This window comes from Rhincodon typus, chromosome 16 (assembly GCF_021869965.1).
Source record: "Rhincodon typus isolate 14 chromosome 16, sRhiTyp1.1, whole genome shotgun sequence".
Lineage (NCBI taxonomy): Eukaryota > Metazoa > Chordata > Chondrichthyes > Orectolobiformes > Rhincodontidae > Rhincodon > Rhincodon typus.
Window position 1 is genome coordinate 15,403,549 of NC_063347.1, and position 12,381 is coordinate 15,415,929.

Consider the following 12,381-nt stretch of genomic DNA (forward strand, 5'->3'; position numbering starts at 1 on the left):
ACTCACAGACAGGGGCCTGGACATAGACACAGATTACCTGTAAACTCCTTCTTGCATCGATCACGGACACTGGTCTCCAGGTTCTCCAACTGGATCTGTACTTTCTTGTAGTCTCTCAAGGCCTGCTTACTTTTCCGCCTGTTAAATGGAAAGCAAGATCATGCTACTCACAGAAATAGGTAGATAGCTGGATTGTAAATAAAGTCAGGTTTGGATCCACTGCCCTTATGGAGGCTAACATTACCAACTTAGGAAGTCAGAAATGGGAGGGGAGCCAACTAGATAGAATGGCAGCAGAGGAAACTACAACTGAGACTGTCCCAGAGGTGCGCCTGAGGAAAGTGGGCCTGACATGGTGATGCTCCGGAGAAATTAACACCAGATCCGTCATGTGATATAACCATCTCCCTTTGCACTGGAAAGAGCTCTCTTGGCGAAAAAATATCCCAAAGCAGGTGCAAACATAAACATGGTACTTCACAGTTAAAATGTAGGCAGCAGTCAGCTTCCATGTTACTCCAGATGCAGGTTGAGGGGATTTTTTCCAGCTCTCTCCACACACACACTCACAGATCAGTGGGCAATAACGAATAGCTTGTGGAAGAGAAATTAATTAAATTTTAGGAAATTCCCAGTTCTGGTCATCGCTCTATCAGAAGGACCTGATTGCACTGGAGAGGGTGCAGAGGAGATTCACCACAGGATGTTGCCTGGGATGGAAAGGCTCAGTTATGAAGACAGGCTGGTTAGGCTGGGCTTGTTTTACCTGGAGCAAGGGTGGCTGAGGAGGAGTCTGATTAAGTAATACATAATTATGACAGGTATAGATACAGTAGATCACAGGAATCTTTTCCCCATGGCAGATGTGACTAAGACAAAAGGGCATATGTTTGAGGTTAGGATAGGATCTTAGAAATATAGAATGTTCTGTCTGAGAGGGTGATGGAGACAGGTACTCTCGCAACATTTAAACAGCATCTGAATGAGCACTTCAAATGCCAGGGCAAACAGGCTATGGACCAAGGTAAACAGGGTTACTGTGATTTAGTTTATGTTGGCTGGCATAGACATGGGGGGCTGAACAGCCTGTTTCTACGCTGTGTGACTCATTTTACATTGAGCACTTAGAGTCAGAGTTGTACAGCATGGAAACAGACCCTTGGGTCCAACTCGTCCACGCCGACTAAATATCTTGAATTAATCTAGTCCCCTTTGCCAGTATTTGGCCCATATCCCTCTAAACCCTTCCAATTCATGACCCCATCCAGATGCTTTTTAAATGTTGTAATTGTACCAGCCTCCACCACTTCCTCTGGCAGCTCATTCCATACACACACCAACCTCTCCGTGAAAACACTGCCCCTCAGGTCCTTTTTAAATCTCTCCCGTCTCTCCCAAAACCCATGCCCTCTAGTTTCGGACTCCCCTACCCTGGGGAAAAGACCTTGGCTACTTACCCTAACCACGTCCCTCATAATTTTATAAATCTCTAAGGTCACCACTCAGCTTCCGATGCTCCAGGGAAAATAGCCCCAGCCTGTTCAGTCTCTCCCTATAGCTCAAACTTTCCATTCCCAGCAACATCCTCGTAAATTTTTTCTGAATCCTTTCAGGTTTCACAACATCTTTCTTGTAGCAGGGAGGAGACCAGAACTGAATGCAGTATTCCAAGAGTGGCCAAACCAATGTCCTGTACAGGCATTACAGAACATCCTAACATATACCCAGTGCACTGACCAATAAAGACAAGCATGCCAAGTACCTTCTTCATTACCTGGTCTACTTGCAACTGCACTTTCAAGGAGCTATGAACCTACTTCCCAAGATCTCCTTATTCAGCAACATTCCCGAGGACCTTATCGTCAAGTGTATAAGTCCTGCTCTGATTTGCCTTTCCAAAACACCTCAGTTTTCTAAAGTAAAATGCACCTGCCACTCCTCAGCCCATCGGCTCATCTGATCAAGGTCCAGTTGTACTCTGAGATAACTTTCTTCACTGTCAACTGCACCACCTATTTTGGTGTCATCTGCAAACTTACTAACCATACCTCCTATGCTCACATCCAAATCATTTATTTAAATGACAAAAAGCAGTGGACCCAGCACCGATCCTTGCGACAAATTGCTGGCCACAGGCCTCCAGTCTGAAAAGCAACCCTCCCACCACCCTTACAAGAAAACAGCCAACTTGTAGTGCCAGATTCCAGTAACTCAAACCAAGAATAAGGGCACCCTTTACAGTTTTTGAGTCATCATTAGTATCTCCAAGGTGATTTGGAGGTTTAAATACTTTGGTTGGTTGAACCTCAGCGAGGATATTGCTAATTGTTGCCCACCTGTAGATAAGCACAATGATCAGGACAATCAGAGCGACAATGGAGGCTCCCACCCCAAGTCCAATCTGGGCCTCGAGCGGGAAATTAGACTGGCTCTCGGCATCATATCGAATCTTTCCCAGCTTGAAATGCAGTTTTCCCATCTGCACCTGAGAGATAAGAACAAAAGAGTGAAGGAATTTGAAACAGAAAGAGAATCTAAACGTTCCCAAAGAGAGATTATATGTCAACTGTGATAGTTCATTTTCGCTTAAGGACTGCCCAGTGTAACATTCCATATCAGCAGTCTCCTAGACCGTATCCAAGAACGATAGAACTTGGAACATACAATAAATTCCGGCAGTGTGTCCAGGCTTTCACGCTTTCTCCTCCTTCGTGCTGCAGGCTGTCCCAGGGGTGGTTCACAGTACAGGTGATTTGCGGTCAATGTTCTCACAACACAGATTCCCTCACCCACCATCGCAACCACTTCTTCCTTCGTAATTGCTAGGTCCAGGTTTTCTCCCTGAATGTGAAAAGTAGATTAATGTGATGTAAGGTGTGAGATTTATATACGCTAATATAATCTATTTTAGGGTTTGGAATTTGAACTAGTGGTACAAGAGTTTTGATCTGCGTGTATAAAGGGCTTAATAATTAACTTTCAGTATTTCTGGAGGCATGATTTTTAAACCAGTATGCATCAAAGAGCAGGTGATTACAGCTCCCCCGGAGTGATTATGTGAGCTTGTTTGTATTGAGAGAATTTTATGATCGAAGAACAGAAACATTGAAGATCATTTGTTTGCTCTTGCTTTATAAGAATCAAGGAATTTTTTTTTGCTTAGAGAAAAATGTAGATTAGAGCACTTTTTTATCACTTTGCAGAAGAGCTATCTAAGGTTAGATGTACGAAAAGTTTCCCTTGGTTAAAGAAGTTAATTCTGAACTGTTAGGAAAATGTATTCCGTCAGTATAAAGGTTTTGGTTTGAAAATTCCAGACCAGAAGTATATGGTTAGAATGCTGAGGGGATTATTTGAAGCCAAGAAAGTGATTATTCAAGCAACTGAACTTAAAAAGAGAAGAGTATCAAACCCTCAAGACTAGAAATTGAAAGAAACAGTTATGTAAAACCTATAAATGTGATAGATAAGGAAACTCTCTGGTATTAGAGAACTGCAAAGTGATGGTGTTGAGCAAAGAAGGGATTTTATTTTGTCCATGTGTTCTGAAATCTTTCAAATTATGTTTATGTATAAATAGCTTGGTTTGTTCTATTTTATCTTCTTTTAATTATTATAATTAACCTTTACATCATTAAAACCAAAATCAGCAGCATTGCATCCTTTTATTTCAGTGAAAAATCACGACGTTAAATAAAAACAAACATGACTTATTCAACCTGATTTCAATCTAGGATCTGACTTGTCCAGTAACAAGATCAGCGGGGATCATACTATTAAGCATAGACTGAACGTTACAGGGAAAGAGGTGTGTTTTACACACCAGAATAACAGATGGTGAAGTAAATTTAGACTGTAATGGGCCATTGGAAAAGGATTGTAGTTACATCTGTGAGGCAGGATGTCAAGTCCAGAAGTATTCCACAGAGACTGAGAGGATTGCTGACCCTGCAAAGGACTGTGTGTTTCCAAGAGGAAAACAGTGTTACAGATAATGGCTGGAGCAATAGATTGAGAGAGTGTGAAATTATCACACCTTAGTGATGGGGATATACTCAGATCCAATTACCGTATTCAAAGACAGAAGGCAATTGGAACTCATGGATAGAAATTCCTCTTTGCAAAGAGTGGAGTAGTGGAGATGTCTTGTCCTTACCAACACAAACAGAAGAGACTCATTGATAGTTTCCTGATGGATACTGTTATCATTGCCTACAGAAATGCTTAGACAACAACTGCGATTTAAATATAAAATGAGGTGAGAATGGGAATGAAGGTGGATAAATTACTACAAATGCACCTTCTACCAACAGAAACTCAAAAACACAAATACAGAATTCAAGAAATATTACCTACAGTGGGGTCTTGCTTTACAAACGTCTGACTTATGAATGCTCATGCTTACAACCACGGTTCAATTTGGAACACAAGATTAATTATTTGACATACGATCATTTCCTGTACTTACGCATGGCTGTTTTATATCGTCCTGCATTGTGTTCCAACAAGTCAACTTGTGAACAGACTGTCTGTATTTATATTGTACCAAAATTCTTTCACAGGATGTGAATGGTGCTGCCTGGTCTAGCCTTTACTGCTCATCCCTAATTATCCTCAAGAAGGTGGTGACGCATTGCCTTTTAGAATAGTGTGCAGTCTGTGTGACATAGGTGCACCCATAATGCCATTAGTGAGGGAGTGCCGGATTTTGACCCAGTGACAGTGACAACGAAGTTCTAAGTCAGGATGGTGTGTGTGAATTGGACGGGAGCTTGCAGGCGCAGGGTTATTTCCTAGTACCTGCTCCCCTTGTTCTTCTAGGTTTGGGAGCTGCTGCTGAAGGAAGGAGCCTTGGGAAGTAGCTGCAGCACACCCTGTTGATGGTATGCATTGTGGCCATGGTAGTGGACGGAGTAAATGTTGAAGGTGGTGGATGGTGTGCCAATCCAGTGGGCTGCGTGGTCCTGGACGGTTTGGAGCTTTGGCCAAGTTGCTTGAGCTGCATTTAGCCAAGCAAATGTGGAGCATAATATTCCATTGCATTTTCAACTCGTGCCTCGTTAATAGTGGATAGCTTTTGGGGAGTAGGGAATCGAGTCACTCATCACAGAATTTCCAGCCTCTGAGCACAATGTATAACAGTAAAGTGATTATTAAGTGCTGAAATACACTAAAGAAAAATGAGAAAATCACCATACCTCTACAGACAGTACACTGCCTGGTTTGTGCCTGTATGGTTTTGATGGGTCATCCGCATTTAGTGGCTTCAGGATTGGGTCAGGCTTGTACGTGAACTTTGTTGGACTGATCTCATTGAAATCAAAGCACAGGTTATCCATGAGGAAGTGCACAGTGATGACAGCATTGCTGACAGGGGCTTTGATCGATGGTGTCTGACAAGTCATGAAGGAAGAGGAATTCACCTGACAGAATTCAATGAACTGAAAAAGGTTTGGTTGGAGTAATTGGGAGAAAAAAAAAAGAGAATAATGTCACTATATCTCATTAAGCCAGATAATCAACATTACAATTACTTGCATTGATACAGTGTAGTGTCTTTAATGCATTACTAGGTCTCAAAGTACTTCATATTAGGGATATAGCCGGTTTTTCTCTTTAATCATTCATTAGGTGTGGGGGTGGGGGCTGTCACTGACCAATCCCTAGTTGCCCCTGAACTGAACACTTTGCTAAGTCATTACAAATAGCAGTTAAGAGGCAACCCCACTGCTGTGAATCTGGAGTCACATGTGGGCCAGACTGGGTAAGAACTGCAGATTTCCTTCATAACAGTGAACCAGATGGATTATTGCAACAACTATGTTAATTTCATGCTAACTGTTATGGAGACTAGCTTTCAATTCCAGATTTATTAACCGAGTTTAAATTTCACCAGCAACTGAAATGGGGTTCAAACCCCATGTCCCAAGAGCATTGCACATGCCCCTGGATTACTGGTATAGTGGTATTATCAATACATCACTAACTCCCCAAGATAGGGAAAAGATGGCTTGACCAAGGGACATACTCAAACTGCTTTAAAAAAAAAGCTATAGTTTAACATCACGCAGATAATGATTTATTCAGCAATTGTTAAATCATCCTCATCCTGTGCATGTAAAAATCCTGACCAGCAAAATTATCAAAGGTGGTTTTGGGGAGGGATTGGGATTATGTAATATTCTGATAGACAACGCCAACATGCAATGACTGAAACTGCTGGTCACAAATCAGACTTGCAGCTGACAGCCAATGCTAAATAATAGTTACATCAGGTAAAAATCACATGGTTAACAGAATTAAATATTCAATTCAGTCACCAGTTAATGAGCACAACAGAACATGAGCTGTACTTCAGATCATGTCAGACTGTCTGGCTGATTTAATCTCACCTGCAGGGTTAAAGGTTTGTTCTTCAGTCAGCCAGAAGCATCATTTCAATTGTGCAATTGAACATAGATATTTTACAACTCATGAGAAATAAATAGCAATGCCTTCTTAGTTTTGATTTCTTTTAAATCCATGCAGCAGTATTTTACATCAGTGTTATTAATGTCTCTACTCCTGTTACTCTGCGTTGGTCTTTCCACAGACACCATGCCATTTTGTGTCTAGCTAAACACAACGTAGTTCAACAGGGAGTGTATGGTTTGGCTAGCAGTCAGGACTTGGCTCTGGTGTCTGACTTGACCACTTATCCAGGTTTCCCTGTGGGTAAACCAGATTGCCGTAATCCACTTTTCCCTATCAAGGACGATTGCTTTATTGCAGGCTGAGTGCCTGGTTTAATCTAGAATTTCTAGCTGAATTCAACATTTTGGTTGCAAACCCTCCCACTTTATTGCATCATTTTACGCACCAGCTTTTCTCACCTTGTGTCCATGCCTTTCAGTATTGTTGTCCTTTATCATTCTGCGTTTCCTCTCTCTCACCCGGCTCTGTAGCTCAGAGAACGACCTCCGCCATCGTTCATTTGGGATTAACTGGACCATCATCTGAGGCGTTTGCACAGCATCTAAGTTTTGTCCATTTATACTGATCACTCTTCCGCCACTTAAACAGATCACAGAACAGAGTGACAGCTTCAATCGCACAGAAAGTCTCAAGTGTTTATTACTAGTAATTGTTGCCATTAATTTGGGTTCCTTTCGAGACTTACTAATTTACTACTTTACTCTCATTATTCTTAGAGGATAGTCTGTACAAGCTTTCCTTCATGAATAAAAACTGATTTAATCAAACAACGTAGATAAACGTTCACCAGAGTCCCAAGATGGAGCCAAATCAGCAGATGATCCCATAGCCAATTACAGTAATAACAACTGCAACACCAACTTGAATTTATGCAACACCTTTAACATAATTAAACATCCTAAGGCACTTCGGTGCAGCATTATAAAGCAAAATTTGACACTGCACCAACTAAGTCAATATCAGGCCAAAACTTGCTCAATTAGGCAGATTTCCACAAGCACAAGTGAGAAAGAAGACTGTGATACTGATTCATAAAATGATTTACTCTGTCCTCAACGAGAGACAATTTTTTTGTTGTTGTTTAATCTGTTTGCCTGTAGTACACCCTGTGTTCCAAACAAATGATCAATTTATTTTAGGCCACTGAATCAAGGAATGACAGTGTTGAAGAATCAAGCACTTTATCACCTACATTAGTCTCAAACTCTCCCTCCCAGGTTAGGTGTTCAACAGGAATGCAGGATGAACCACTTTCCACTCTGCCCAATGACACTAAGAACAACTGCTCTCACGAGAAAAGTTCTCCTGCTGTATTCAAGACACGGTCTCCTCCATGCACCAGAAAGCAGACAACCAAATGCACTCCATTTTGATGCCATGTCAAGACTCCTGTCTGGATAGTGTATCAGGATATTTTACAGAATTGCTTGGGTTCACAAAGCTGCTTTGCCTCATCTTCAACCCTACTCAGTAAGATGTAGGAGCAGAAATAGGCCACCGAGTCTGCTCTACCATTCAAAGAGATTGTGGCTGATCTGATAATCCTTTATCTTAATTTTCTACCTTGTCCCCTTAACTCTCAATTCCCTTAATGACTAAACATCTCAGCCTAATTTCACAGATTCACAGCACTCGGAGAAGAAATTCCTCCTCATCTGTTTTAAATGGACATCCACTTATTCTAAAATTTTGCTGTCTGGTCCTCGGCTCTCCCACAAAGGGAAAACATCCTTTTTGCATCTGTCCTGTCAAGTTGTCTAAGGATCTTCTATGTCTCAATAAGGTCACTTCTCATTCCTCTGTATTCCAATCAGTACAGGCTACCTAGCGCATCAAGATAATAATATTTCCAACTACCCATTCTTATCAATTAAAGCCCATCTTACCCCAAGAAGCTCTTATCTGGACACACACTGGTGATGTTTGGATTTTCTGTGTAGCTGTAGAAGGCATTGCTCAGTCTCTTTGGAATATGACCATACTTGACTGTGACAGGCAGCTCATCTGTCTGGTTGCTTGGGCTAGTGAGACACTGGACACGATGATCTTCAATATCGGCAGAACTGCCCAGGGGTAAAACACAATTAAAATTCTGGCTGAAATTGTCATCTGTTTCTACATTGTGTTAAGAAGAAAGCCAGTTATTCATTTGTACAGGTCCCATTTTACATGATCTCACTGGAAAACCAACAAGTAGCCTCAGAATTGTGTAGAATTTAAGTAAAACAATTAAGAGCCACAGATTTAACCCTCAGTTCAGTCGTCGGTCTCTCAGATCAAGAATCATAGAATCCCTATAGCGTGGAAACAGGCCCTCCGGCCCAACAAGTCCACACGGACCATCAGAGCATCCCCCCCAGACCCATCCCCGTTTAACCCACCTAATCTACACATCCCTGAACAATACGGACAATTTAGCACGGCCAATCCACCTAGCCTACACATGTTTGGACTGTGGGAGGAAACTGGAGCACTCGGAGGAAACCCACGTAGACACAGGGAGAATGTGCAAACACCACACAGACAGTCGCCCGAGGGTGGAATCAAACCCGGGTCCCTGGCGCCATGAGACAGCAGTGCTAACCACTGAGCCACCATGCCGCCCCAAAGAAGCTCAGTGAATCCAGCAGCAGCTCTCTGTGGGGCATTGCAATTGGCCCCCATGGCATTGGATTAGGGAATGGGAAAACCGCTGGGCTCCTGCTCCTCATCAACATTCACTAATCTTTGCTGGAAAATCCAAACAGGGTGGTCAGGTGAGAACAGAAGCTGGATCAGCTGTGCGGCCATCAGAAGGCTCAACAGACAGCAATTGGGTGTTGGCAAATCAAAAACCATCTTGTGGATGTGGCACCAATCTCAGCGCGGACTGCCAGCTTCAAGGTGAATTCAGATGGACTCCCGGGCTCGAGAGCCTCGAGGTCAATCCAGTGCAGACTCCTGGCCTCTAAATGAAGTCCAGTGTTGTCTGGAGGCTAGGTGCTGGCATGGAGTGGGTAGGAAGGACTGTTATTCGGAACTTTTTATTTCTTTTATTTTTCTAGTTTATATCTGTGATTTTGTACCTCAGATGGCACAGAAGTCTGAAATGCTAGCCCTTTTTTCTTCCATAAGTTTTTTCCGAAGAATTTGTATTTATGAACTTGCACTTAGGTACCTTTGTATCTAAAAACGGTGCTGTAAATGGCGACTTGTAAACTTTTCACTGTACTCATGTGAGTGCATGTGACAATAAAGCTAATTCTGATTTAATTTTGACGAGCAGTGATCACCAATAAAACAGGAGAGGTGGGAATGAAAGCTCTTTCATCAACATCCTGATCATCCCCATGTGACTCCCATATTCTTAGACAAAAGTCAGCATTTCAGCATACAATGCTCTGTTATCTGAGAATATCCGCTTCCCCCATTCTATTCTTCACCTTGGCATTACAACCCAAATTTAGCTAAGGTGTCTAAATAGATAATTCAGCCAGATAACGTCTTCCTGACAAGGGAAGAAACTCAAAACTTCTCCTCAGTATGTCCCCTTGACAGTATGGCCAAGATCAGGACGAGTTATAGCTACCAAATGGCATATTTTCACTCAACAGTATGACACATTGAGCTACTGTAGCACTGTCCTTGTGTCAACAGTCTGAAGGATTCACATCTCTACTCCAATAATTATACTTACATGAGGCAGGGGAAGTCACCAACAAACACCTGGACATCACTTGGTCTGCCAGTCAACAAATTGACGCCATTGAGTGTGAGACGTGTTCCTCCAGCTTTGGGGCCTCGTGATGGTGAGATAGAGTTCAGCACTGGGTTCTGAAGGAGTAAGAAATTGCAATATGGTGCTGCTTAATGACTTGTGAAATTGATCCAGATCTGGGTGAAATTGACTGAGCAATCACAGCTATTAAAACTTACAATCCCAATCATTTCACTCTAGAATTTCTTTGAATCAACCACCTCAGAGATATTACAACACATCTCTGGAACAGAAGGGACTTGGACCTGGGTCTCCTGGCTCACAGGTAGGAATATGTCCAACATATTACAAGAGTTCTTCAATCATTTCACTTTGATGCAGGTGAACCAACATCAAATTCATCTCATCTCCTGGTGAAATTTTTACAAGTAGCAGATTCTGATTCAGTCTGGGTTCCCGCAATCTGACCCTTACAAATTTTAACTGAATATGCTCAGAAGATTCGGCATTAATTGTTCCTTCTCTGCCCGGAGGGGTTCTTATGAGCTGCACCTGCTGGCCTTGTATCCATAGTTCTTCCCCAAGTTGTTGTTGTATGTGCTGGGGCTGTCAGTCAAGGTTCCCCTCAGAATGACACTGCATACAGCCATGCAAAGCCACAGGGCTCCTCAAGGTTGCTGCTGGAACCACTGACTTTGTACACTTCTGCAACATACCAATTAAAAAAAAACACTGCTCCCATTCCAAATAATCTCCCACTTGCAGAAATGACAACAAACTCCAGGAATCCATTTTTTTTTTTTTTTAAGATAAAGAGCTGAAATAAAAACATGACTGAATCCATTTCATACTGACCTGATAAGTAAAGGGCTGCACAGAGCTGCTGCTGCCTCCATTTGCCACTTCAACTGTCACCTGGCCTGATACTTCCTCATTAGCAGCTGCCGTGTAGCACACAATTCTATAGGAGGAAACCCAACAGCATTAGCTGAAAACATGTCACAATGCTGAAACACCAAAGTCATCCATTCATATGACACGGTGGCTCAGTGGTTAGCACTGCTGCCTTGCAGCGCCAGCAACCTGGGTTCGATTCCACCTTCGGGCAACTGTCTCTGTGGTGTTTGCACATTCTCACCGTGGGTTTCCTCCGGTTTCCTCCCACAGTCCAAATACGTGCAGGTTAGGTGGATTGGCCATGCTAAATTGCCCGTAGTGTTCAGGGAGGTGTAGATTAGGTGGGTTATATGGGGATGGGTCTGGGTGGGATGCTCAGTGGGTCTGTGTGGACTTGGGCCAATGGGCCTGTTCCCACACTGTAGGGATTCTATGATCTATGATATCCCACAAGTATTTTCAACAACACTATCAAATCACATTACTCAACTGTCACAATCATAGTTTCAGCTATAGACCAATGACAAATAGTAACCTGCGACTGCGTATTTACAGCCCAAAAAAAAACTTTCCTTCCAAATGAAGGAACTGATACTCCGATACCTGGCACCACTGCACTGTCCACAACATGACCACAATGCAGGATTAGGCCATTCAGCTACTCAAACTCGCTCCATTATACAATCAGATCATATTGATCTGTACCTCATCCCCATTTCCCCAACATTATTCCCTACCCTGTGATACTCAAACCTAACCATATAAATATTGGTCATGATATTGGGCAAGAACTTCCTTTCTCTTCCTGGAGTTCACACCACCCCAAGAGGGTAGGCAGACCATGCTTTTATATCTCATCCTGAAGATAATGCTTCCACCAATGCAACAGTCCCTCAGCGTTGCACGGAAGCATCAGCCAGGATTTTGCATTCAAGTCTCTGGTGTGGGACCTGAACCCATAAACTGCTGCCTCAGAGGACAGGATACTGATGCTCATCTGTGACTAATACATTCACTTCTAAAATTCTTAATTGTTTCTCTAGCTAAGCATCACCATTAGACAGAACCTTTCATGGAATCAGTGCTATAGGAAGGATATTATTAAATTGGAGAGGTTGCAGAAAGGATTTAAAAGGATGTTACCAAGACTGGAGAGTTTGAGTTACAGGGAGAAGTTGGATAGGCTGGGACCTTTTTTTTTTTACTGGAGTGTAGCAGGTTGACCTTATAGAGGTTTATAAAATCATGAGGGGCATAGATAAGGTGAATGGCCAATGTCTTTTCCCTAAGGTAGGGGAGTTCAAAATTAGAAG

General features: G+C 42.5%; 1 protein-coding gene across 2 annotated transcripts in view; it reads right to left on the reverse strand.

Moving 5' to 3' along the window:
* plxnb1b (plexin b1b) overlaps nucleotides 1-12,381 on the reverse strand; it is a 247,365-nt gene that overhangs the window by 32,811 nt on the left and 202,173 nt on the right. For both annotated transcript variants that reach the window (XM_048606323.1, XM_048606322.1), the window contains 8 exons: nucleotides 11,027-11,132; nucleotides 10,151-10,287; nucleotides 8,361-8,537; nucleotides 6,873-7,053; nucleotides 5,199-5,441; nucleotides 2,665-2,841; nucleotides 2,337-2,485; nucleotides 38-138 (listed from right to left, as the gene is read on the reverse strand). In XM_048606323.1, the coding sequence (XP_048462280.1) occupies nucleotides 38-138; nucleotides 2,337-2,485; nucleotides 2,665-2,841; nucleotides 5,199-5,441; nucleotides 6,873-7,053; nucleotides 8,361-8,537; nucleotides 10,151-10,287; nucleotides 11,027-11,132 (1,271 nt within the window). The remainder of the gene's footprint in view (nucleotides 1-37; nucleotides 139-2,336; nucleotides 2,486-2,664; nucleotides 2,842-5,198; nucleotides 5,442-6,872; nucleotides 7,054-8,360; nucleotides 8,538-10,150; nucleotides 10,288-11,026; nucleotides 11,133-12,381) is intronic.